Source organism: Puma concolor, chromosome D4, assembly GCF_028749965.1.
Source record: "Puma concolor isolate L17-30 chromosome D4, mPumCon1.1.hap2, whole genome shotgun sequence".
NCBI lineage: Eukaryota > Metazoa > Chordata > Mammalia > Carnivora > Felidae > Puma > Puma concolor.
The window spans coordinates 29826119-29853984 of NC_141679.1; the positions used below are offsets into that span (position 1 = coordinate 29826119).

Below are 27866 nucleotides of genomic sequence, written 5' to 3' on the forward strand. Positions count from 1 at the left end.
CTTTGAGAACCCCCAAATTGAGGAATGTGTATAAAACACTGGCAGAAAGCCTTGGAGAGCTCCCGCGTGGCCCCGCCCTCCAAACCCGCGTTCTTAAAACTCATTTCTTTCAGCCTGCAAAACGCAGCCTTGCCCCCAAATCATACCATTTAAAAAGCCCCCACTCGCCAGGAAACATTAATCTACTTTGCAAACATGCGTTCCAGTCTATGCTTTACTGTTTTTTTTTCAACTCCTTTCCTCCCCACCCCCACTTTTTTTTTTTTGTACCTTGAGACAAATGTTTTTTTCCCCCAGAGTTGAAAGCTGTCCAAAAACAGGACCACACACGCCGCCGCCTCCGCAGGCCCGCGCTGCGCCCGCCCCCCGCCCTCCGCGGCGCGGCGGCCACGGCCGCCGGGGGCGCGCGCACTCCCTCCAGCCGGAGGGGTGGCCTCTCTCTGCCCCCCCCTTCATTCTCTTTGGACGTGGTGGGTGGGGGTGGGGGAGGGAAGGACGCCGAGGAAGAGAGCCAGGAGCCGAGAGGCCTTCCTCCGACCGCGTCTCCGGCGCGGCGGAGGCGAGCAGCGGCGGCGGCAGGCCCCAGGGGTCCCCGGCCGCGCGGAGTGGTCCGTCCCGCGGAGGGGCCTGGCGCCCCCGCCGGCCCGCCCTCGCCACTCTCTCCCACAACACCTAGCAAAGCGCAGCGTCCCGAGTAGATTACAGCGCGGCCTTTGTCGGGCGGGCCTGGCTCCCAGCCAGGCGCCCAAACAATAAACAATTCCCCCTGGTGCGGGCAGGGGGTTCTCGCTCGCCACAGAAAGGCTCTAGGTGTACGCTGGCAAATATCTTTATCAGTTGGAAGGAGGACGGGAAGGGGGCCTGGGCTGGGGGACGAGAGGGCGCTGCGGCGGGCGCTAGGTCTCTTACCTTCCACCCACAGCTCTTCCACGTTGGTCTCGAGATTAGCTGCCTTTAATCCCACAGCGAAGGCCCCAAATATGAGGAGGCCCACAACCAAGAACTTGCCGCAGTTTTTTTGAATGTAACAACCCAGTTTAAACAAGAGTCTCTGAAACTTCGCTCTCAGCCACAGCGGCGCTTTCCGGCCAGTAGCTTTCCCCTGAGGATGAAGCAGAAGGGAGGAGTGAGCGCCGGGGAGTCGCGGCCCGCGCGCCCACGCCCGCTTGCGCGCACCCGCCCGCGGATCCCGCGACATCCGTGGGTGGGGGGTGCCCTCGGGACTGGAACCCAGGCTGGCCCCGGGTAAGGCGAGCGGCGTGGGGGGCGCCTGGACATAAATCAAAGTGGGGCTGCAGCGTGGGAGCTGCACCTTGGCGACAGCAGGGGCAACCCCCCGCTCGACCCGCGCAACATCCCCGAAGGTGTCTTGGGGGCGTTGGGGAGAAGGGCTGTAAGAACAGGGGGAAGGGAAGCCGAGGCAGAGAGGAGAGAAATCACTCATCACAGGCAATATTCACCCCGGAGCCGGGAAGGGAGGGGCTGCTCAATGTCTGCGATGGAGCCCACCATTTAAGAACCAGCAAACCAAGGGTCCCTTCCCCGCAAGTCAAGCCCCATCTTTTACCCCTCTCGGGGTGCCCCGGCAGGGATGGGGGCTGGGGGACGAGCGCGCTCTGGGAACAATATATTGCGGGCTCCCCGAGCCTGACCCCCGCCCCGCGTGGTAGTAAGTGGGGATCCACGTGGTGAGCGCGGCCGCCGGAGCTCACTCGCGACGCATTTCCATAGCGTTGGGAGACGCTGTGTGAGCTGAATTAGGAAGTGGGGCAGCCATCTGCAACTTACGACAACATTTGTGATCGGAAGAGGGCAGCCACATGGATCTTTCCCTCCTCTCCCTTCCCATCTGGTTAAACGTAAAAAGTAGCCAAGTGCACAGGGTAAGGGCCCAGGCCGGCGCAGGCGGGGGTCCTGGCTGGGCGCTGGCTGCTCCCGGCGGCGGCGTTTCCCCGGCGCTGGCCGCTGCCCCGGCGGGCCCCCGTCTGGGTGCTCGCCTTCCCTGGATTCCACACATTTCAGCGAGCCTCGTAAACACAATGAACCCGGCCGCTTGGCAGACAAGTACCGCGGATTTAAGGTGGCAATTTGTTTACAACTTTCCCTTTCCCCTCAGGCTCTGAGAAGAGGTGGCTCAAAAACTAAAAAGGAAGAGGGGAGATGCCCTCTTCCAAGGATAATTTTTAAGGGGGTAGAGATCTCATGTTCAACAAAAGCAAAACCGGTTGCCAAAAGAGGAAACCACCTTTATTTCGGCTCCCTCCCCCCCCTTCCTCTCTCCGCCTCTCTCCACTCCGCCTCCCCCTCCAAGATGTTAAGAAATGTGGCAGCATTACAGGGGTTTAGGTTGCAAATAGGGGCAGGGGCGCGGGAGCAGGGGGCTACGGGGCTGGGGGCACTGGGCTGTGCCGCGCTGAGGCCGCCCTCGAGGTGGTCCTCTGTGGACCGCTTTCCAGTGCTCCGGAAAAGGCTTGCCGGGGAGGGCGCGTGTACACACACACACACACACACACACACACACACACACACACGCCCTCCACCCCCTGCGGACCTCAGACAGCCCTTTCCTCCTAGGACCGGAGGGAGGGTTTGAATTTTTCAATCCCCACTTGTCTGCTTCTTTTCCTGGAGAGGTGTGTGTGTGTGTGTGTGTGCGTGTGTGTGTGTGTGTGTGTGTGTGTGTGTGTGTGTGTGTGTGTCGGGGGCGATCCCAAAGAGGAAGAGGAGGGAAGAAAGAGTGGGAGGAGAGGAGAGAGTCTGAAATGCACCTTGGAAATCTGCTCCAGAGCGAAGGCGGCGTCGCAGTAGCTGGGCCGGTGCAGATAGTCCCGGTCCAGCGCGGCGTTGCGGCGCAGCCCCCCGGTCCGTCTGCGCCTCCCGCCGCCGGCCGGCCGGCCCGGGGCCCCGCTGCAGCTGCCGCCGCCGCCGCGGTCCTGGGGCTCCGCGGCGTTACCAGCCGAGGCCATGTTGCCGCCGCCGCCGCCGCCGCCGCCGCCGCCGCCGCGGGAACCGAGGCTTCCCGGGCGGCCCGGCGCGCTGCTGCCGCCGCCGCTGCGGGCTCCCGGCGCGCCCGGGCGCTCGGCTGGCGAGGACGCTGCTGGCCGCCGGCTGTTCGGGCTGGGGTTGACAGACCTGCTGCTGCTGCTGCTGCTGTTGCCGCTGCTGCTCACACGGCGGGCGCTGCTGCCGCTGCGGCCGCAGCCGCTGCCGGGGAGTCAGACCCTGCGCCATCCATTGCCACATTGCGCGGGGGTCCCGAGGTCCCTGCGGCCGCCGCTGCCCACATCCAGTTCTCGGGAAGGCGAGAGCCGGCGCGCGGAGCCAGCCTGTCCTTCGGGCGCTCGCGCGGAGCTCCTCGCGGTCCCCAACTCCCCCTACCCGCCCCCCGCCCCGCGCCGCGACCCCTTCACTGCAGAAAGCGCCAGCAAATCCCCGCCGCTCCCGCCGGCCTCGCAGTCTCCCTCGGCGCCTCCCGGGTCGCCCGAGCGGCCGCGGAGGGTAAGCGCAGAGCCACTGCCGCAGGGTCCGTAGGTGCCCGGCGGGTCTCAGCGCTGCCGGGCCGGGGCAGCCGCCGTCGCCGCTGCTCCCGCGGCGGCTGCTGCTGGCGGTGGCGGCTCCTGAAGCTGCTGCTCGGGCTGCTCGGGCTCTGGCTGCTGGGTTCGCGGTGGCTGTTCGGTCCCGGACTCTGCTTTCTTGTGCTCCTCGCCGACCCGCTGGACCATTCTGCCCCAGTGCAGCGCGCCTCTCTCGCTCCCGGGACCTGGGGACTCCGCTCTGTGTGTGTGCAGCGGGCAGCGGCCGCAGCAGCTCCTTGATTCAATAGATGAGATGGAAGAAGAAAAAAAAGAACTCTCTCCATTTGGAGAAAGAGGAGGAGGAGGGGAGGGGGTGGAGGGGGAGAGACCGAGCGAAAGAGAAAAAGGCTGGAGCTCCCGCCCCCGGGGCTGTCAGATGGCTTGGGTTTCTGCGACGCGATTGGCTCGCGGAGGGCAGAAATTACTCAGCAAACATGACTATTATTAGCTGCTTAGCAACAGCTCACCAAAGTAGAGAGACCACCCAGGTAGGCAACCCCAGTGTGTGCATCCCCGGCTTCGGGGGGAGCCTCCGAGAGCGCCAACCTTCTCGCATGCAATACTTCCATTAAGGAATGCTCCCCCCTCCCTTTTCTTTCTTATTTCTTTTCTTTTCAACAGTGTCCTCTTTTTGTAAGACGCCTTTTGCGCGCGCACACACACTCTCTCACACACACACATCCACGAGCATTTGCCTCGCGATAGACACGGGGGGAAATGTAATATTTTTTTAAGCGCTTAAACAATTTCTGAAATTCCTCAAAGAAAACCCTTTCAGAGGCACCTTGGCCTCAAGCTGCAGCAAATACTGGGAGGTCCGGCTTGAATTCCCAGGCCTGCACCAATAATGACAGGGTGGTGGATAGTGCGCCAGTGTGTGCCAGATTTTTTTTTTTTCTCCTCTCTTTTCTTTTCTAACTAAAGAGAAGACTTAGGCTCTCGCAGGGAACAACGCCTCGCATTAAGATAAACAAAATGGAAAGTTAAAGAGGAAAGTAAGGACGTTGGGGAAAGCCACCCTTTCTTAAAATCCTCCCCCCCACCCCACACCAAAACCCACGGCAGCACAGTCGCCGTTTGAAGGAGTCAGTGTTTTAAAAACGTGGAATCCAGACACCGAAGTAGTCTTGTGGAGGCAGAGGCGTTTTTATTTGAATCTTTAATATGACATATGCAAAAGAGAAACAACAGAATCTTTTTAACAATCCGGAGCAACGGAACTGTTTCCTTAAGAGAAAAAAGTTTTCATGACTATTTGGGGTTCGTTTGGACGCCCCCCTTTTATTACTCATGTGCCTTTGTTTACTTAAAGTCTGTTTTTAAAGTTTTATTATTTTTTTCAAAAATTGGTACGCATCCTGTTATATTTAATAATAGCGTGACGTTGGGGAGAATAAAGGCTTTGATGTTGGATTCATTCGAAACAAATTGTGCGCTGATTGCGAGGACTTGTCAGGACACTGCGGCCAGTGTCACCGAGACATCCCGGGGATTCGCTTCCCGTTGGGGAGGAAAACACGCGACCCTCTGAAGTAGATCCTGGGGCCATGGACAAATTAAACTATCTACACAGTTCCGCTTTTTATTGAAAAATAGAATTTTTGAAGAGTGTAATTTGCTTTTCTTAAGTTTGCAAGTTATTAAATTCCTCCCTGAGATAGGGACCAGACCCCGCAAATTCGATTCTGCTTCCTTTTAGTATTTTTCTTTTTTAAAAACGTGGTTGAACTGCAGAGGGGGACCCCGCGGCAGCTAGAAGCCGACCGCAGCAGTGAATTGGAGCAGTGTGGCTTTAAGATAGACACGGTGTGTGTTCATTGAAAAAAAAGAAGAAAGAAAGGAGAGGAAAGGAAAGAAAGAAACCCAGATGGAGGGAAAGGGGGAGGAGCAGGGAGAAGGCGGAGCCCATGCGGCCACGTGACTCAGGGCCGGGCCAGCACGGCGCGCACTCGGCTGCCGGGAGGCCTAGGCGCGCGCGTGCCTCCGCCTGCGCGCGCACCCGAGCTCCGGGACTCCCCGCCCGGCCCAGGCGGAGCAGGTAGGGAAGTCGGTGCGCTTGGCTCGAGCCGGGCGGACTCCAAGTCTCCAGCGCGGCCTCCCGGGAGCCCAGACGAGGCTCGCACCCCGCCGGCGCGGACGGACGTGCCGAACGCGCCGTAGTACATTCCTGAAGGCGGTCCGGCCCCCTTACGTTGCCCAATGTCCGCGCGGCCTCCCTGCAGCCGGCCAATGGCCGAGCGCACGGGTTCCCTTCCCATTCAGCTGCCGGGCGTCCGCGGCCCCTGCCCGAAGGGGACTGCAGCGGGGCGCGCCGGCCACCCGGGCGGCCCACGCGGTTCCTGCGGGGGGCTTGTCGGCAGCCCTCCCCGCTCTCTTCCTTCCTCTTTGGCGGTTTCCCCCTCCCTCCTTTCCCTTTTCCTTTCTTTTTCCTCTTTCACGTGAACCCTTTCTCCTCCCTACCCAGCCTCACCACCTTCCTTCTAGCTTTTTCTCCGTCCTGGTGTCAGTGGGAGGCCCTGTCTCCTGAATCCCAAACCGGCGGAACGTGTGGGGGACCCTGGGCGGAATAGGGTGGCTCGTAGAATAGAGACAAAGACAGTAAAAGTGTCTTGAGGATGTTTTCGAGATCAACAGGAGGACCGGAGCACTCGGCTAGCGCGGAAATTCAAAACTCAAAACTCTGAAGGAGCACGTGATTTTGTGCGCAGCTCTGGGAGGGCTGCTAAAATCCAGAAGGGAAGGCAAGCACCGTGCAATTAAAATGACACTACCTTAAAATATAATATCGCAGGAAGATTGGGCTCGACACATATCAAGTTTAATCTTGAAGCGATATCCTGATCTTTGTTTGATAAAGAACATAAAGCAGGAAAGGTGATTCATTCTAACTTTTTTTACTGACTGGTTCTGCAGACGTTTCAAGTCAAACTCTTAAGTGCTTGCTGCTGGAAATTATTTTTCAGAGAGTTGGGGGTTGTGCCCCTAGTTTTACATGTCAGTCTTTTGATATTTGAGTCGTGCTGTATGTATGTAGCAAGGTAATCATGTAGCCATAGGTTGCTATTGCTATGTTTGTCTTTTCAAATTCCTTTACAGCGTTTGAGACCAGAACATTAGTTGTGCCTCCTAATCTTTTATTTATAGCAATTTTAGTATAGCCACTTGGATTATGGAATTCTAAACTGAAATTATAGGCTATGTACACATCATGGTTACTTATTACTCTCTGCACGCAGCTGCATATCCTCTCGTTCTGACTGCTTCTACATGTGCACCATTTCAATGGTAAAGCCTCTTCCACTCGGGCTCATTTCCCTCAGTTTGACTTAATTCCTAAACGTTTTGAACATTGATCTCCCGGGTTTTCAGCGCCCTCAGCCTCCTCACCCGCTGTTTGATAGGTTAACTTTTCAGCATCTCAGACAATAGTCCAGGCCTGTAAATTCTACCCATCGGTTCCAGGACGCAGTCCCCAGCCTGGGCTCTAACAAGCGCTATCTTAATCTCCCCACCCCCACCCGCCGCTTCCCCTGTGGTCTGCTTTTTTCATACACAGAGATGAATTACTTTGAGGATCTAATTGGCCTTGTTTCTGTAACGTTTTAAGAAAGGGAAGAGGAGCCAGTGTAAAAGCCTGCTCGACTTGGGTGGTCAGGGCTGAGGCTGCCCCCAATTTGCCTCATTGCTGATGCATGCGAGTGCGACATTCCCAGCGATAATGTTGTTCCTAATCAATCTGCCCTTATTTACATTTGTAAGCGTTGTCGGCTTTAATATGCATGCCCTGTGCAGGGGACTGCTGTGCCACACCGGGTTTGTTAACTTCAACTAGCCATAAGGATTCTCCAGACCTGAAATGAGGCTGGCTGAAGCAGCCAGGCCTGGGAAGGTGTCTGCTAGGAAGACAGTCCCTTTTGGCCTTTCTGCAGGGTGGCTCCCCTCCTGAGAGTTACCAGATAAGTGAGAGCTTGGGGCCTTTTCAACCAGCAGGAGTTGCTGGCCCTCTTTGGAGCAACAGTTGAGTGCTGTCTTTCCCCTTTCCAAGTAAAGGGGAATGTATCGTCTCAATCTATCAATTGTCATTTGGGTCTCCCCATCATTATCCAAGACTTCATAGGAGTCTGTAGTTTTCAAACAGATATTCTTAAACTTTTAAAATCTGAATCCTTCATATATTTTCCCTTCTCCATTCCAATACTTCAAATATCCATGGCCACACCACACACATCTCAAAATTGACATCCAGTTATCCAAGTGATAACACTGGGAAATGAAATATCTGCCCTTTGTATCTGGACATTGCAATGATAAGCAATTGTGGACTTGGCTGAGTAATGAGAAACCATAGTGAGATTTGACTTTTCACTGGTTACTCAGATGCAACTAAATGGGTCTTTAAAATCTAGTGTGATTTAGCTAGTTTTTGCAGAGTAGAAATGAATAAAGGGGTAAATGTATTCCAGTCAATTGATCTCTGGGCCATGTTATAATTTTGCCTGAGTTTAATATTCTTTTCAAATGCAAAGAAGTGCAAGTATTATATTAAGTCCCACAGTATGCCTGTTGAGAGGCTGGGATGGGGAGAGGAACTGGGGATTTGATGTAATGTCTGTTTCTGGGTGGGGAGCCCAGGGTGCAAGATGTGAGTGATGGGCCAGAGCCTGAACAGTTCAAAGCAGGTACCTTGGATAACTAGTCTATTCTATTTGAGCAAGTATGCCACCATCCACCACATTTTCTTGGCTCCCTAAGAATGCCTTATTATTTTCTCAATGGCAGTTTTTGTATTTATTTAAAAGGTGATGGTAGAAAATGAGTCTAAAAGGTTTCAGGGGTGGGAGTGAAAAAAAAGACTCAGCAGCCACAGAATGTGAAACCCCTAAGTATGACTCCCCTCCCCTTCCCCTTCTACCTTCTGTTTCCTCCCCTATTCCCCCCTCCCCAGGACTGGAGGAAAGGGAACAGCTCTAGCCAACTTGTCAAAATAATGCTGCTAATTACCCCTGATCTCCTTTAATGGGAAGCTGCTCCCAATTCCACAAAGGAGTAAATGAGGGGTCTACAGCACAAACCCAGGAACACTGGCATTTTTTGAGTCTGTAGTGAGCCTGGGGTGGGGTGGCAGAGGGGAGATGTCCTGAGAAGATCCCAGAAATATCCACATTTATTACTCCAGGTTCAAATACTAGTTTGAAAAGGGGAATTAGACTTTATGCAGCAGAGAAAATGTCCAGAGCCTACAATGAACTTGAAAGAAAACACAGCATTGATCCTTGTATTGATTCCCCCCTTCTCAAGTATCTTCTTACCCACATTGCTCCAGTGGATAGAGATGTATTCTGGAAAGACCCAGACTTTGAACATTTTTTTCTCCATCTCTCTCTTGCCTCATCTCTATCTCCCCATCTAATATATCTGTATCAAGCTTTGCATTTGGCAGAAGGTACACCATTCATTTCAGTGATCTCTGCCATTGGGTCTTGCATGAAAAAGAAGCTGAGCAACATGATCCCTTTGACCCACTGCTGGAGCAACAAATTTATTAGAGATATAGGCATGAGAAATGAAAGGGAAGTAAAACAATTCCAGCTTATTGTGTGTCTTTCTTTCATACTGCTAATCCGGTTTACACATCACGCCTACATGTCTCAATAGGGCTTTATACACTGTGGCAGAGGCGGGAGAAAATAAAAGGTGTGTGTGTGTGTGTGTGAGAGAGAGAGAGAGAGAGGAATGAGGATAAAAACAGGGAAGACAGATATTTTAATCCATATTGTTTTGCTATCTGTAGAAAGTTGAAGACAATTTGTAAAAACAGCCTCCCCCCCCCCCCACAAAATCATTCCAAATGGTGTGAACTCCTATTCAAATAGCTTGTTAGATTAGGACTAGATTATAACCAGAAATTAGATACACTTCTTACAGTGAGTTTGAAATGAAGCTAATACCCCAAATTGAGAATGGGTCTATTGGTGTCCACCTTGATTCAACATTTTAATATAAAAAGGTCTTGGACTCAAAGGCATTTTACAGCCTTGTGGAAGGAAGCTGGGTGACAACTGAACACACACAAACTCTCAATTGAAAGCCCCTTGTTTTACAACATGGGTGCACAATGCACCTGGGGCAACAATTTATCCTGAGGTACCACCCAGAAATAATAAGTTACAGTAACAAAGGATGACACCAAAAAGCATTGTCTTTCTTTGTGGAGGCAATTAATTGCATGTTGAACTACTGGAGGAAAAACAAAACAAAAACGGAACACACACAGAATGCAATAGTCCTGAAAAAGCACTATTGTAGTTCAAGACCTCAGTTACACAATTATTAAAATTTAGAGCCACCCATTGTGGGTCTTTATTTCTGTCTAGTCCTTTTAGATTTCCCCTCCCCGGGGAGGATAAAAGCGGAAGAAAGTCTTCTCTCCCAGGTCTAGGAAAAGATTGGTCTCTGGGTGTCTTCCATAGACAACAATCCATATGGTTCTTCTTAGGTGTTGTAAATTGACATCTGAAAACTTTGGACTGATTGCTCATCCACACACTAGGAGTCGTTTTTAGCATGAACTTAAATACCTGGAGGCATAGCACATGTCATCCCAGAGGTACAGTCTCTGGAGGTCCTGTGGGCCCAGTGTGGCATCGGGTCTAAAGGGGTTTGAATCAGCCCACCCCACTTCAGGACTCCCCTGAGGCCACACTCAGCACCCGGCTAGCCGGCGACCTCTCTAATGGGTGGCAGGCACCAGAACGCCCGATTCCGTGGGCGCAAGAGTCAACACGTACCTCTCTCCCACCCGTGCCCCCTTCCTGTACTCAGAAAAGCACCTCTGGCCCTTTTTCCCACCTACGGCGGAAGGAGGGGGGAATGTGTGAGCTCCGGGATTTTAAGGTGCTTCTCTCCTAGCCCAGGGTGTCGCACTCCAGGCGTCCGGGTGTGGGTGCGGGAGCGTGCGCCCGTGCCCTCCAGCAGGTCTCCACCAGCGCCTCCAAGACGAGAGGACTAGGTCCGGTGCGCGCGCGCTCCCGGCCCGCACCCTCCCCCCGGCGCTGTCACTCTCCGCACCAGCCCTTCCGACCCAGCTCTGCCTCCGCTGGCGAGTCGGGAGCCACCAGCAGGCTGCGGAGCGGAAGCCAAGGTGGCGACCCTTTCAAGCGTGAAAATGGGATCCCAGGCGACCCCCTCCGTGAGAACTCCCCCCGGAGCCGTTCCCCGGCCGGGCCCGCCGCCGCCGTCGGCCCCCGCCCCGCTCTGCGGGGCCGGCCTCGGGGGGCGGGGGCCCGGAGCGAGCGAGCGAGCGTGGAGACGCGGACCGGCGCTCCCGCGCCCCGGCGGCGCAGCCCACCCAGCCCCACGGCCCCGGCGCGCCGCCCCCCACCCTGCCGCCCGGCGCCCGGCCCTCTGTCCGCCGCGCGGGGCGCCCGGCCCCGCAACCCCGCGGCCCCGGGGGCGCACGCGGCGCGAGGGCAAGGCGGCGGTGGCGGCGGCGGCGGCCGCGCCGGCTGCACTCACCATAGCCGGCCGTCAAGCCCTGCCCGGAGCGCGGGTGCCGATGGCGCGGACGCTGGGCTTGGATTTCACATCAATTCCTTTTTTCCCCTCGCCCCCCTTTCCTGGTCCTCCGCTCCTCCGTCTTCTCCCCGTCTTCCCTCGTCTCCCCCTAGCCTTGTCGCTGCGGGTCTCTTTGTCTTCCCTGTCGTCGTCTTTTTCTTCGTCTTCGTCTTCGTCTTCTCCTCCTCCTCCTCCGTCTTTACAAAAGGAACGGAAAGTGTAAAAACCCCGGCGCGCTGGGCCGCCGGAGGCTTTCGGCGGAGTGCAGCGCGGACTCACAATTACAAGCCTGTTTCTATTAAGCAGTTCCATGGCCCTCGGCGTGGGTGGTCTGCCGCGCCATAGGCAGGACCTGTCAGGGTCACGTGACAGATCCGAAAACTTTACCCCTTTACAATAAACTCAAGGAAAGCAAAGTAAACTCGAGGAACGTGCTATCAGCACAGCCCTCCTGGGTAAACAGGCGCTCCCCTCCCCGCCTTCCTGGGAGGCGCCCAGCCGCGCGAGCTCCTGCGAGCCCCGGCCGCCCCCTCCCCGCCCCCCGCGGCCCTGTCTGCGGGGGGCCGCTGGGCGGGGGGTCTCGGCTCGCCACCTCGCCTTCCCCACCTTGTGCTCTGCCCCCACCCCCACCTTATTTGCTAACTTTTAGCCACTTGCCCGAACCCGGGGGCGGGGGTTGCTAGGGGAGCGGGGAAGCTCACTGCAGCATCCCCAGCGCTCCGGGAAATGCGGGGTGCCCAGAGCGCGGCCGAACACCACCACCTTGCCTGTCCTCAATTCTCAAAGCCCTTTCCTGCTCGCATTCCCACGGAAGCCCTGAGAAGCTGGGATCATTCTGGTTGACAGGCCCACAGGCTGACAGGGAGGCAGAGAGCCAGGGAAGCCGGGCAGATAACAAGAGCCTCCCTTGGGGAAATGTTCAGCGCACCAAGATGTATGTAGATTCGCGTCGTTTCTGTCCGAGGTCCCTGGGAAGCTGCTGCTTCTGAAGAGCCCAAGGTGGAGTCCCTTGGAAACCAAGATTGGTAGCTGGCTGAGGAATTACTAATTGATATTTGCTTTTTTTCCCTTCCAATTACTGTGGTTTTTGGGGTATGCCACCCAAATGCTCCCACCCACGCTGCTTTCCCAAACGAGGCAAGCTTGGGTGATGGGGTTAGACGGAAGTGCCTCCATGCGGAAGGGCTCTCAGCCTCTTGCCCTAAATGGAAAGTCCTATTCCGGAGAGACCCTGCTACAGTGTTTAACATTTCATCTGCTCAAACCTACAGGCTACACTTGTGTTTCACACACAGATGAAAGGTGCTATTTTAAATGGTCCACATTATGAATATAGATGAATTACAGATGAGGGGGACGGTAAGATAATTTCTTGAAAATATAAAGAGTTAACTAGCTGCCCTTTAGGTAAAACCAGCCTTTTCTCACCTCATTCTGGGCTGACAGTGTGATTAGGGAGGGGTGTGTGTGTGTGTGTGTGTGTGTGTGTGTGTGTGTGTGTGTGTGGTGTTATTAAAAAAAAAAAAGCATACAACCAACCTAGGAGTCACAGTTGTCTCCTAGGTCCCTCGGTCCCTAGGACAAGTCTCCTTGTCCCAAAGATGATATTCCATTCTTTAACAGGGTTATTTGAGTTTCCAGAGTGCTTATGTTTGAGACGCACTAGGTAATTAAGCATTGGAATGCTGGGCAGCCCTGTGAATTAGGCTGGTCCAGAAAGTCACTTCATACCAATTGACTTAAGTAAAAAATGGTCTTAAATAGATATTATCCATTTATCCAAGCTGAGCAGGAATCCTAAGAGTCATAATAATTGGAAAAACAAACCCACCAACGTTTCACTCGGAAACACTACATTTTGGTGTCATATCAAAAGACTCTATTCAGAACCTCCTATAAACTTGGGTGGGGTGAGGAAGAGGAAGATATAAATACGTCTCCAAATAGAGTAGTCTAGAATTTGAAAGAGAAAGGGGGGTGGGGAATAAGAAAAAAGAGAAACAGCTTAGCAAAGGATATTTAAAAGGTCCACAATATCAAGTCACTAGGTATGCTAATTTTGCAGAGAAATTCCAGCAGACCTTGTGAAGTTTGCCTTTCCTCATTAAAATGAGCCCCTCTCCCCACCCTCAGCAAGCACACTTGGCCACATGATCCTTGAGCATGTGGCCAAGGCTGATAATCAGGGGTGGGTCCACGTTTGGTGGGGCCTGAGCTTATGCAGTTTGGGATGGGGGTGCTTCTTTAGGGACTCAAAATTACAAACACAAAATAACAGTCCTTGGCTTTGGACGGGGTCTGTGCAGGGAAGAGCCCTGAAGCTGCGTGAGCCTCCTGTCCCCTTTATAGTGCAGAACAGGGAGATTACAGAGCTACCCAGATTTTGTGGTCTTACATCCATTAGTTCATACTGAATGTGTTCATATTATGTTCTATTTCAGTCAAATGCTTTATAATTGGAGCAAAGACAGTTTGAGTGTAAATAGTTCGAATTGGCCAGTGGTGATGTAAAGAAACAGGGAGAGAAAGCCTGTGGTGTTGGAACCTAAAAGGTCAGCAAGGAGGGAACTCACTGGAAATCCTTTCTCCCAAGAGCAGGAGAACTCCCTGCCCGTCTTTTCCTTCCTCTGAAATCAGCCTTTGAAAATAATCTCGGTGCTGTCCCCCTCTTCCCTCTACTCCTAGATGCTAGAAATGTTAAATCATCAAGTCTGAAATATGTGTGTTCTGCAGGGCCCAGAGCCCCATATGTTGTTACCTTCTGGCATTTCTCTGAGACTCCCCACCAGGGCAGGCTCTTTGTCACCAAACAGCTGCCTCCACCCTTCTAAAGTTGTTTGTGCCCCATCCCTTCCTGCAAAACCAGCTCTAGCACTGTCCAGTCTGATAACCCACTTGGTATGGAGGTGTCAATGACTGACAAGGCTTCCAGGCAACAGAGTTCAGCTCTAGCCTGTGAGTCTGATAAGCCAATTGGCATCAAAGTGTTAATGGCTGACAAGGCTACTAGGCAATATTTTTGCAAGTCAACTTGGACTTGTGGTCCTATATCCAGAGAAGTAATTCTAAAGTTGGAGATTTGAGGGCATTAAGGCAGGACCAGAGGGAACATTAAGGACACATCAAAAGAGGAGATAACAGAGGGACTTCTTGAAACAGGTCTGAAACAAATCACATGGGCGTAATCAAATCTGTTGATGGGCAAGGTCATCCCTGGCTCTGCCTTTGGACTATCTGTCGCTACTTGAGATTAAGTTGTTAACCTTGTTACTTACACACACACACACACACACACACACACACACACACACACACGTATGCACACAGACATATTCTTTAGTTTTTAATGCTTGCATTGTAACTTTTTAAAAATTTATTTATTTTGAGAGAGAGAGAGAAGGAGAGGGGCAGGGTGAGAGGGAGAGAGAGAATCTCAAGCAGGCTCCACGCTGTCAGCGCAGAGCCCAACACAGGGCTGGATCACACAAACTGAGATCATGACCTGAGCCCAAATCAAGAGTCGGACATTTAACTGACTGAGCCACCCAGGTGCTCCCAGACACATTCTTCACTGTGTGTTCCCCTCTTTCCTGGCTCCCGCTAAAAGTGGGTGCCAAACATGTTCACTCAATCCCTCCCTCAGAGCAACCTCCAGCGACTGGAATGCTTCAGATGACTGATTGAGGGTTCAGAAGAAACATTTGTCCACATCTAAGAAGCTATCCACCACTCTTGCACACAGTCACCTCAGGTGCAGCCATTCTTTGATCCTGGATAGACAGATCAAGCTCTCATAAAAAGCAATTTTGTTCAGTGTAGGGATCCCAATTCTGAAATGAGCCACCCCCACCTTCTGCCTCCTTCCTGTCAGGAAGATACCCACAGCCAAGCCAACTTGAAGAGCGGGGGGCTTTGAAGCCTGGAGGGGTAAGGAATATTTAAAGGTGGTTGGTTAGAATTAGGAGACCGAGTGAGCAATTGAATAGCAGTGCTGAGTATGCTGAAATAGTAAAAGGAGAATTGTTTAAACAGCAACAAGAAGTAAAACGGGATTGCAGAATAGAAGAATCCAAACAAACAGTTTAGAAACAAAAGGGGTGGGGTGAGATCTGCAAAGTGTGAAACCAAAGGCTCCAGGGGACCACATTACTGAGTGGAGAGGCTCATGTAGGGCTCGTGTAGAGAGTCCACTTAGGAATCCTGATGACAATCCCCTATGTACAAGACCTGCAGGGGACAAGCCTTGCCAAGGGAGAATGTGGTAAGAAATGAACTGCCAAAGGAGATTTTTAAACTGTGGGAGGCAGGTGTGGCCAGGCTGGCTGGTGGGGAGGGTGACGGTGGTGGCTGGTGGGTCAGGGCCAGGAGAAACAGGTGATTGCAATCAAGCAGGTCCGAAAAGTTACCATGAGGTTCTAATTGTACCTAGGAAGACTAAAAGAGATATTAAATGTGGTATATACAAAACAAACAAACAAACAAACAAACAAACAGCCTCTGTCTGACACAAAGGGCTGTTTTACACAATTGGCATTATTGCTACTCAGAATTCATCATTTGTCATGATTGAGACCGGTGGGAAGAGGCACAGAACCGAAATGCATTTACCTAAGCTACGTGCTTCAAAATCTGGGTGCATGAGCCACAGTTCATTTTTCACGCTGTGAGTGAGAGAGTTTGTGTGAATCAAGGCTCCATGTGGGTGAGCTTTTAGGGGAAAGGGTTGAGGTGTAAGGGGTGAAACGTTCTTGAGCCCTGTCACGGTGCTGTTCTCTGGGGGGCCAGTCAGCTGCAGGCGGGACTGTTGGTAGCTCTGAAGACCCCTCCTACGTATAGACAGTTCTCTTCCTTGTGTTTGTGGGGTAGACCCCTCTGAGGAACAAGGGCCTGGAGTGAAGGTACGTTCTGTTTCCCAGCAGCCCCGTGGGGAGGGCCCTGGGGCCAGTGGCACCTTCTCCTGCAACCATGGCCAGTTGTTGATGGAGGCCTGTTTTGTGGGAGAAGGGAGTGGGAGCCTGGGTCTGCCTGCCCTGCCATCTGACCCCACACTTGGAGCCTTCCCATCTACACCTGTATCAGATTGCTAGGGCTGCCATAACTAAGTACCACAGACTGGGTGGCTTAAACAACAGATTTATCTTCTCGCAGTCCCAGAGGCTGGAAGTCCAATATCAAGGTCTTGTCCAGGTTGGTTTCTTTGGGGCCTTTCTCTTTGGCATCTTCTTAGGTCATCACGTAGTCTTCCCTCTGTGCGTGTCTGTGCCCAAATTTCCTCTTCTTGTGAAGACATCAGTCATATTGGATTGGGACCCATCATATGGGACCTCATTTTAATTTAATTACCTCTTTAAAGACCTTAACTCCAAACACAGTCGCATTCTGGCGTACTGGTTAGAGCTTCAACACAGGAATTTGGGGGGTATATAGTTCAGCCCCTAAAAACACCCAAACGTTGAAAGGAGCTGGCTTGGATCTGAAGGGCAAGTTCCTGCAACTATCAGAGTGGGGAACAGGGTGGACAGGACCTGGGTGCTTCTTGGCTTCTGGGGCGAGGAGGACCTGACCCACCACTTCCCAGGAACCTGTGCACACCTCCGCCAATCTGACATGGGGTGACACATTTCCGAGGAATGCTGGTGGTCTAGGAAAATGGCTTTAGGCACGCAGCAGAACTCTAATCCCCCCACAAAGAATGAGCCCTGTTAGGCTAATTATAAATCTGTCTTCTTTATTTATTGCTGCAAGTTCCTTCAGGCAGTGGTTTCTAAGGCTGGCTGCTCATCAGAATCACCTGGGGAGTTTAAAAACAGAAACGAAGAAACAAAATGAGATTCTTTGCTCCCATCCCAGAGCTATAGAATCAGAGTCTCAGCCCTGGGGAACTGACATTCTTCAAAAGAAACTCCTTAGAGAAAGTGTGGTAAAATGCTAATGGTAGGATCCAGGTTGGGTATTCACTGTAAAATCCTTCCAATTTTGCTGTACGTTTGAAGTTGTTCATATAAAATGTCAATGAGAAAATAAAAGGATACCTGGGTGATCCTGATACGCAGAAAGATTTACAAATATGTTCTTAACATTCTCGTTTCTACTGGCACTTGTCACCTTGCATTGTTGCTGTTGATTCATCAGATAACAGATTTGTGAGCTCCTACTGCAGAGTCTTCTGTTGGGTGCTGGGAATTGGGGAATGAAAAAGCCATCTTCCTTAAAAACGCCATGAAATACTATCTCATATCCATCAGATTGGCCAAAAAATTAAAAGTCTGAGCATATCAAGTTTAACCAAGACTGTGAGTAGTGGGAACTTTGGGGCACCACTGGTTGGAGTGCAGGCTGGAAAATTGCTTTTGGAAAATAATTTGGCATCCCCTAGAAAGGTTGAATCCCATTCCTAGATATATCTCTACGAGAAAGATGAGGCCCTGGAGGTGCATTCAAGAACGTTCATAGCATCATCTTTCGTAATAGCATAAAATGGACATGACTAAAATATCCATCAAAGTAGAAAAGGTAAACTATGGAGAAATCACACAATGGAATTCTACCAAGAGGTGAAAATAAACGAGACCTAGCTACCTTAGAGCAACAAGGATGAATCTTACAAACGTTATCTTGGGTGAAATACCTAGGTCAGATGCAATTCTCATAAAAATGCATACATGAATTCCATTTATACAAAGGTCAAAACCAGGTAGTACCTAGAAAAGCAAGAGCTTGACAAACCCTCTCAGAGAAGTGGTTACCTCTAGGGGTGCAGGAGGCAAAGGGATTGGGAAGCTTCAAAAATGATTCACTTTGGGGTGCTTACCTGCCTCAGTCAGTAGAGCACACGACTCTTGATCTCAGGGTCGTGAGTTCAAGTCCCACCTTGAGCATGGAGCCTACTGAAAGAAATTGTAAAAAAAATTCATTTTATTATTGTTCTTTAAAATGTACATACAGGTGACAAATATACTTTCGAATTCATGATCTATTTCATAATAAAAACATTAAAAAAAGACATTATCCTGGTCCTAGACAAATTCATAGCAGAACAGGGTATGAAGAAGAACAATTAACTGTAGAATAACATGACTGGTGTAGGACCCAGGAGCACAGGGAATGTGAGTCTGAGCCCTGTCTCCTGAGAGGGCAGGGTCTAGGGAGGGGGATGCTGAGAAAAGGAAGAGGGTTATTGACCGGGTCAAAGGAAGAGAAAAAGGGCATTCTTGGGGGGTGGGGGAGGGGGAGAGCCAGAGGCACCTGAAAGAAAACCCTATTCTTAGAAGTCCTTATTTCTGGACCCCGACTTGGCTAAGCTCTGAGCTACCACCTTCATGCTTTTCCTGTATCAACATGATACCCTAGGTAAAGACTAGAAACCCGAGCAATCTTTTCCAGGGGAATGAGGCTATACAAGCTGAAAGTCAGGAAATGTGTGTAGTTGATGGCACTTTATGGGCTCAAACCTGGATTAAAAAAAAACACGCTGCATTATATAAGTCAACCAACTCTTTGATGCGATCATCTTACAATGACATTTCAGTTATTCTTTGTATGTAAGGCAATGTTATTAATTTACTATAAACACTATGAGGGGTTCTAAATGTGAGTAATAGTAAAAATCCATAAAATGGCGACCTCAACTCTCTTCCCTTGTGAATTTGCATGTTGATAGGATGTTTTATTAAGAAGTGACTTAGCTATGGGTAAAATGACAGACAGACTGCTTAAGAAATATTCAGTTACAAACAAGTATTGGCCTGGAGGAAGCCAAGGAGAAAGCAGCTTATGGATTGCAGTTCATTATTTGCTTATACAGGTGAACACTTCTGTTTAACCTTCATGATTTGAAACAGGCTACCAGCCCACCCACCACTGAGTGTTCCACTCATATCCCTGCCCCCCACCTCTTCTGCAGACATACAATTCTATCTGGCCCCACCAATCACTTCTTGATACTCTCTCTTCTGGTGTTTCTAGTGCTTTCCAACGTTTTTATGCCATGATGCACATAGAAAGAATTGGTACAACACAATGGAATAAACTGGCGGAGATGTGAAGGCACCTATCTGTGGGGGGCTTGGAATTTTTACATCTTTTTATGTTATGCAATTATAACAAAGATAAGTAACTAGATAAATAAATAAAAATTTAGGGAAAACATTATATATGAAATCTGTATAAAACTTCCAAATGAAACCTTTTCAAGTGTTTGACTGAGAAACCTGGACTGCCTTCCATGAATACCACTTTTAATGTCAGCTTTTATGCCTAAAATGACTCTGAGTAAGGTTTAAATAATGGTCTCTTCAAGATGATTAAATGATGATTTCTTAAAATTCTTCCTAGTTACCATGTTTTAAAACTTTGCATGAGCAAGTGGCAGAAATTTAAAACCGTTAAAAATTTTTTTTTGTTAATGTTTATTTATTTTGGAGAAAGAGAGAGGCAGAGTGCAAGTGGGGGAGAGGCAGAGAGGGAGACACAGAATGTGAAGCAGGTTCCAGACCCTGAGCTGTCAGCACAGAGCCTGATGTGGGGCTCAAACTCACGATCTGCAAGATCATGACCTGAGCCGAAGTCGAATGTTCAACCGACTGAGCCACCCAGGCACCCCTAAAAACATTTTTTAAGCATGCAAAATTTAGGGGCACCTAGGTAGCTCAGTCGGTTAAGTGTCTGACTCTTGATTTGGACTCAGGTCACGATCTCACAGTTCTTGAGTTTAAGCCCTACATCGGGCTCGGCAGACACTGCCGTGCATGCTTGGGGTCCTCTCTCCTTCTCTCTCTGCCCCCCCCCCCCGCTCACTTGTGTATGTGCACTCTCTTTCTCTCTCAAAATAAATAAAATAAACATTAAAAATTTGTTTAAGCATGTAAAATTTGTACCTGTTGAAATGAAAATCAGAACCACAATGAGATATCACCTATGTGTGAGAGGTTGGAATGGCTATTTTCAAAAAGGCAAGACATAACAAATGCTGAAGAGGATGGGGAGAAAATGGAACCTTCGGGCACTGTTGGTGGGAATGCAAGCTAGTTTAGCCACTGTGGAAAGCAGTGTGGGGATTCCTCAAGGAATTAAAGGCAGAACTACCATATAATCCAGCAATCCTACTTCTAGGTATATGTCCAAAGGAAATGAAATCACTATCTTGAAGAGACATCTGTGCTACCCCCATGTTTGTTACAGCGTAATTCACAATAGCCAAAGTATGGAAACAGCCTAAATATCTGTTAATGGATGAATGTATCAGGAAAATGTGGTGTATATATAAGCAATGGAGTATTATTATTCAGCTTTTAAAAAGAAGGAAATCTCTCTCTACATAAAATAAAATAAAATAAAATAAAATAAAATAAAATAAAATAAAATAATAAAATAAAAGTGGTGCCTGGGTGTTTCAGTCCGTTGAGTGTCCTACTCTTGATTTCTGCTCAGGTCATGCATGATCCCAAGGTTGTGGGATTGAGCCCTGCATCTGGGGCTGCATGGAGCATGGAGCCTGCTTGAGATTCTGTGTGTCTGTCTGTCTCTCTATCCTTCTACCCCCAGCCTCACTCATGTTCTCTCTCTAAAAAAAAAAAAAAAAGAAAAGAAAAAAATTAAGAAGAAAGAAATCTTGCTATGCGGGACATGGGCAGATCTTGAAGGCATTATGCTAAGTAAAATAGACAAAGAAAGACAAAAACTGCACAGTACCACTTATATGTGGAATCTAAAAAAATAAATAAATAAAAGTGGAACTCCTAGAAACAGAGCAGAACAGTGGTTACCAGGAGCTGGTGGGTAGGGACAGTAGCACAGAGCCCAACACCGGGCTTCAACTCCTGAGCCATGAGATCATGACCTGAGCTCAAGTACAGTGCTTAACTGACTGGGCCACCCAGGCGCCCCAAGGAAGCTCTTTTAAGAGAAGTAGGAAATTCAGTCAATAAGAGGGGGGAAAAAAGATGTATTTTAACCCAAAAAATTAAATATTTTTGAGTGGTAAAAAATATAATAAACTAAGTGGCCAGAGAAACACAAGCTTCTCTAGGGGAAACACTAGGGAGTGATAGTGTTGCAAACTGCTGCGTCCCGTCCAGAAGGACCGGCAGCTACTGAGCTCCAGCAGACAGAGTTTGGTCACGCAGGGGTGTGGGTGCTGTATGGCCACACGTTCTGGTCCTTCAATTCCTTTATAACTCAGGACTTTTATAATCTCTATCTCAGTTGTCATGCTCTAGCCAAAATATCACTCCTCTCCCTCCCATCCCCCACCCAAAAGGCATCAATGTCCGTCCATGCCTGGCACTCTATGTACACTCCTGTTTTTATTCTTTTCTCTTGGCCGGCTTACTCCCTACCCCCATTCAAGCAGTCGCATGGCTCCCTCCACCCCACCACCCCTCCCGCTGTCCTTTAGCTCATGCTCATTCTCTTCCCTCATAGGTGCCTCTTGGCCCCCCCGGCACTCAGGACTTCTCCAACGACTATTATAATAGTCTTCCAGCTGGTTCTCATGCATGATGACAAAATCCCATTCCTCAGGCACAGGTTTTTCAAGCAAGCCCTATGCCAAAAACCTTCAATCGGTCCCATCACTTTCTGAAGGAAGGCGAATGCCCAGCCTAGCTGCCAGCACCTTCCTATCAATGTCCATCCACAGCCTTGTCTAACTCAGTGCCTGCTCACTGACTGGAAGCCCTAACCCCAGGTGCTTCCCCTGGGTGACCTACTTTCTCACCTGTGCTCATGCCCAGACACCAATAATCGCTGCCTGGGTGTTGCACCACAGAGCCTGTAGGTTAAAACAAAACAAAATAAAACAAAACTCTAGGACTTTCTGGGGCTTTGTAACTTCCTGTGCAAAGGACAAAGGAGTTGGTGGAGGCAATGCGGTAATAGCTTTTCTCCAGACTGTTAAGCATTGGAAGTGTATGTAAATCTCACTCTCCAGTTTCTGTGTTGCTGAAAAGCGTCTGCTCGTAGGAAAGAACTTCTCTGTATTCTCATATTATCATGGGAAACCTTGCAACCGTTTTGTAAACAATTTTTAAAACAATTAGGCTTACAGATATTTAAACACTTTTTAAAGATCTTCATTGTTAAAAGTGTGGTAAAGTACACATAACCTAAAACATGCCATTTTAGCCGTTTTTAAGTATTTGGTTCAGTGGCATGAAGTACATTCACACTGACGTGCGACCATCACACCATCCATCCCCAGAGCTCTTTTCATCTTGTGAAACAGAAACTCTGTGCCCGTGAAACACTAACTCCTTATCCCTTCTCCTCCAAGTCCCTAGGTACCACCATTTGACTTCTTGTCTCTACGAATTTGGCTCTTCTAGGTATCTCATCTAAGTGGAATCAAACGGTATTTGTTCTTTTGTGACTGGCTTATCTCACTTAACGTAATATCCTCAAGGTTCATCTGTGCTGTAACCTGTGATAATTTCATACCTTTTTAAGGCTGAATGGTATTCCGTTGTATGGATTTACCACATTTTGTTTATCCATGCATCCATTGATGGACACTTGGGGTGCTTCTACCTTTGGGCTATTACTGATCACACTTACATGAACATGGGTGTGCGAATATCTCTTTGTACGCTCAAAGATATTTACATGTTCATCAATATGAGTTTTGGTCGAGCCAGTGTTTGCTGGTGTCAGTTCCTCCATAATAAAGCTAATTTTGTTTTTTATTTATTTTATTTTCTTTAAAATTTTTTTTAACATTTATCTATTTTTGAGAGGTAGAGAGAGACAGAGCATGAGCAGGGGAGGGGCAGAGACACAGGGAGATACAGAATCTGAAGCAGCTGCAGTCTCCTAGCTGTCAGCCAGAGCCCAGCACGGGGCTCGAACTCGCAAAACGCAAGATCGTGACCTGAGCTGAAGTCGGATGCTTAACCAACTGAGCCACCCAGGCGCCCCATAATAAAGCTGATTTTAGAAGATAGATTCTGATCCAATCTGCATTATTTGAGGGAGTTCTGTCTACTTTAAACACTTAGATGACTTTACGATTTGAATTAGTCTTCACAATGTATAGCTAACAAACCTTTAGAGTATTTCTGCCTACTCATCCAGAACAGCTTTGGTAAAAATTTTATGCCACTTTGTGAATGTTAGAGTTCCAAAAATTATGAAGATTAGAAAGAATAAGTGAGATGGCATAGAATCTGGATTCATTTTAAGAAAACTTAAGACACTGATAAAACACCACTGGGGGGGAGGATTTTGTGGGAGAATATTGGTTCCTTGAAGAGGTCCATATACTAATTCTGTGAACTTGTGAATATGTTACATTCCCTGGAAAAAAGAGACATTGCTAATGTAATTAAGTTAGGGCCTTGAGATGGGGAGTTTATCCTGGATTTTTTGGATGGGTGGGTCCAAACTGGAGTCTTTAAAAGCAGAAGAGGGGGACAGAAGAGGTCAAATGCCATTTGGGAAGGACCTCACCTGCCATTGCTGGCTTTGGAGGAAGGGGCCACAAGTCAAGGATTATGGGCAGCTTCCAAGAGCTGGAAAAGGCAGATAAACAGATTTTCTCCAGAGTCTAGAGAAAGAAACACAACCCTGCTGACACTAAATTTTAGCCCCGTGAGACTTGAGTTAGACTTCTACAGACAATAAAATAATACGTGTGTGTTGTTTTAGGTAAGTTTGTAGCTAAAAATTTAAGAGCCAAATTTGATAGTCTGTGAGTGGCTTCCAATCATCTGATGTTGGAGAGTACTTTGAGTTAGTTCAGGTCAAAGAGGAGAGTGACATAACTGATCAGTAGTGTTTTCTATGAGTGGGATGACAGCACAGGGACCTTGTGTTTGCCACTGCTGTTCTGGCCTCAACATTCACCCTTTTTTTTAACTCTTTTATTTCCTGTGTTGCTTTCCACGGATCCCGCTGTCACAACTTGTAAAAGCATAAACAAAGCTCCTGTCAGATGCAGCCCCAGAAATGTTAGGAACCATCCAGAGGTATCTGCCAGAGACACCCAGTGATGGTTGGTAGGTCACTACATTGACCTCAGAAATGGATGCCAGGAGGGGAGGCTGGGTGGCTCAGTCCGTTAAGTGCTCAACTCTTGCTTTCCACTCAGGTCACTATCTCATGGTTTGTGGTTTCGAGCCCCGCATCCAGCTTTGTACTGACAATATGGAGCCTGCTTCGAATTCTCTGTCTCCCTTTCTCTCTGTTGCTCCCTGCTCGTGCGCAAAAGTGCACGCGTGCGCTCTCTCTCTCTCAAAAATAAATAAACATTAAAAAAAAAATTTTTAAAGAGTGGTTGCCAGCAGTGCTCCGTCGTACCTCCATGACTCATCAGCGTGTTCTTCAGTTTCCAGCTGCTAGAATCTGCATCTCTGCGTGTGATATTGTACTGGAGCATATTTGGACTTTGCACAAGAGCTTTTAGAACGCTTGGAATTTTCTGAGTGACAGTGGTGAGAAGAATGTCTTATAATAAGCCCCTTTCAGTCACACCTGAGTTTATGCTAATGAGCTGACTCTCCGTGGGCCCCAGGAGGGCATTAGGGAGGGGACTGGTTGCCAGAGGAACCAACCCTGTGATCAGAAGGCTGGAAGTTTTGGACCACCCGCCTCCCTGCCTTCATTTGTATCAGTAGCTTTTTACAGCCTGCGAGGAGAGGAGAGGGACTGGGGACTGAGTTCACTCACCAACGGTCAATGATGTAATCAAATGTGCCTATGTGATGGAAGCTCTACAAAACCCCTAAGTGTGGGGGTTTGGGGAGCTTCTGAGTTGGTGAACATATCCATGTGCCAACTCCATGGGAATAGAAATGCCCGTACTCCAGACCCTTCTGGACCTTTCCATATGTACCTCTTCACCTGGCTGTTCATTTTTATTCTTTATAATAAATTGGAAACAGTAAGTAAAACAGTTTCCTGGGTCCTGAGAGTCATTATAACAAATTGAGGATAGGGCTGTAGGAACCCCTCACAAAGGTGTGCATGACCTGGGGACCCACTACTTGTGGTTGGCTTCTGAAGTGGGGGGCAATCCTGTGGGGCTGAGCCCTTAACCTGTGGGATCTGTGCTAATTCTGGGTAGTTAGGGTCAAAATTGAATCAACTTGTAGGACACCCAGTTAGTGTCCATGGAGAATGACAGACTTGCTTGGCGGGGAAACCGCACACATTTTGTGTCAGAAGTGTTGTGAGTAGAAACAGATTATAGTACTGTGCCTGAAGATTCTTCTCCCTCCCAGGAACCAAACCCACACTGCCCCACAGCGCCCAGGAATCAAACCCCACCCTCACCCCCACCCATGTAGCAGATCAAAGCGGCGTCTGTTTCAGACAGAATGCCGGAGGATGGTGCATCAACACCCCACTATTTCAGCTTGGGTTGGATAATTCCGAGGCTTGTGTTTTGTGCCCAGAGTTTCCCTGCAGGGTTAAGCTTCATTCTCCCATCACTCACCCACCCAAGAGATAAACTCACCATCTCCAGACCCTTAACTTAATTACATTGGCAATGTCTCTTTTTTCCAGGTAATGTAACATATTAATCAATTATTAATCTCAGGATTAGGATGTGGGGAACCAGTATTCTGCCTCTCACCAACCCCCCCAAATTAGTGTCTTATCAAGGTCTTAATTTTCCCTAAGATGAATACTAATTCCATGCCACTTATTCTTTCTAATCTGTGTAATTTTTGGAACTCTAACATGTGTGAGGTTGGATTTTCTGCTTCTCTGCTCCTGCTTTCTTTTTTTTTTTATAATAAGGAATTTCTTTTTTTTTAAGTTTATCTATTTTGGGGGGGGGGGAGGAGGGGCAGAGAGATTCCCAAGCAGTCTCCATGATGTCATCAGAGAGCCCGACTCGGTGCTCGAGCTCAAGAACTGAACCATGAGATCATGACCTGAGCCAACATCAAGAGTTGGATGCTTAACCAACTGATGCTCCCAGACACCCCTCTGCTCCTGCTTTCTAAACAGGCTGTGCATTTCCAAATATTCAGTATTTAAAAAGAAGAGATATATGGACACGATAAAAAGCCAAGCAGCATGAAAGGGTATAGAGAGAGAATGAAAAGTGTCCTTGTTCTACTCTTGACTTCAAATTCTCCAAATTACCTGCAGAGGCAGACGTCATTTTAGGATTTTATCTCTTAAAAATTTTTTATTTTTATTTTTATTATTATTATTAATGCTTACTTTTTAGAGAGAGAGAGACAGAGCGCAAGCGGGGGAGGGGCATAGAGAAAGGGAGGCACAGAATCTGAAGCAGGCTTCAGTCTCTGAGCTGTCAGCACAGAGCCCAATGTGGGGCTTGAACCCATGAACTGTGAGATCACGACCTGAACTGAAGTCAGGTGACTGACGGAGCCACCCAGGGGCTCTGGATTTTTTTAAATATAATTAAGCCTGTATACATATATGCCCTTTTTTTTAATACAAAAGGTAATGTATCAAACTGCTGCTCTATCTTGTACATTAAAAAAATTTTAAATATTCCTTTCCATATCAATGTACATAGTTTCTAATTTTTTGCGTTATCTTTTATCTGCTGAGCTTGAAGATAGGGAGTTGCCTTTCTTTAGGTATGAGATAAACTGCAGCTTTACCCTCACTCATTTTTTAAAAAATGAGTCTCTTATTTCTTAGCATCTTTTTTAGCACAGCCTAGTGCTTTTACGGCCACATCTGTGCTGATATGCACAGGTGATGTATTTGGCTGGCACAAGTCACAATCAAGACGACAACATTGATGATGGCGATGCCAATACCTCGTGATTTTCCCCATACCACAAACTCTTCATCCACATTTATTTTTCTGATTGAGTTTTTATGAGTTAGGAGTTATTATTTCATGTGAAGCCTAGCCAGTTCGTCTCAAAATTAGAGCTATTCCACTGCTTTATGGAGGAGAACATTTTAGTAGAGAAAGGGCATCCTTTACATATGAGCATGAACCACAGTGTGTTTGAATTAGTATTCAGAAGAGTGTGTCTCTAAAGGAAGCCTGCTGTGGCTGGGAGAAAAGGAGATGGTCGTTGGTTAAATGGGAGAGGACATCACAGAGACCTCAGGAGTCCCCACCACTGCATTTATGAAACAGTCATTCCTAAGGCCACGTTTTGGTGGTTTCCTCCCAAGGGTAGCTAAAATGTTCTTTCATGCTACTACACACTAGCCTTTTTACAACGTCTATGTTAAAAGAACAAACCAAATTCCCTCTAGAAGAGGTGATCTCAGGGGACTCCTTATCAGCTGGAATTCAGAAGACCCTAATGTTTCATGATCTAATTTGATTTTCAAGTTGTTCCAGATGCCTTTCTGCAGTAACACTTCTAGTAATTAATTGTTGCAGACAGTGGGGTCCGTTCACACTTTTTTTTTTTTTTTTTGGCCTCCGGAGAATGCAAACCGTGGTAGAAACTTTGCATGACAGAGAACGTTAACAGCATCAGGCAGAACCTGGAAGATTCCTTGTGTCAGCTGAGCTCCTAGCTCCTGCTTCTCCTAAACATTTGATCTTGTATTGGATGCGATTACCTTTTTAGTTGTTTTTTAATAGTTTTGTAGTTTTAAAAAGGATTATGGGACAGATTATTATTTTTTTCTTAGTAGTGGGCTTTCCATAGAGTCAAAGAATTTAGGGAGATTCTTTAAGCAATTATAAAAGAAAAAGTGAGGATTCTGAGAAGTTAGAAGTATAACTTCTGAATAATTCAACTTTTTTCCCAAAACAAAATAAAAATGCTATGACTTTAATGCATA

General features: G+C 48.6%; 1 protein-coding gene across 5 annotated transcripts in view; it reads right to left on the reverse strand.

The window, feature by feature from the left end:
* The window catches only part of PTCH1 (patched 1), a 72181-nt gene extending 60960 nt beyond the window's left edge, over positions 1 to 11221 (reverse strand). For 2 of the 5 annotated variants that reach the window (XM_086685165.1, XM_086685164.1), the window contains exons 1-2: positions 2769 to 3098; positions 910 to 1102 (exon numbers count right to left, since the gene is read on the reverse strand). In XM_086685165.1, coding sequence (XP_086541291.1) covers positions 910 to 1102; positions 2769 to 2966 — 391 coding nt within the window. In that variant the 5' untranslated portion in view covers positions 2967 to 3098. Of the gene's footprint in view, positions 1 to 270; positions 382 to 909; positions 1103 to 1788; positions 2041 to 2768; positions 3099 to 11090 lie in introns of those variants that run through there. The other 3 variants (XM_086685166.1, XM_086685169.1, XM_086685168.1) reach the window with 3 other exon arrangements.
* Positions 11222 to 27866: the final 16645 nt, after the last annotated feature.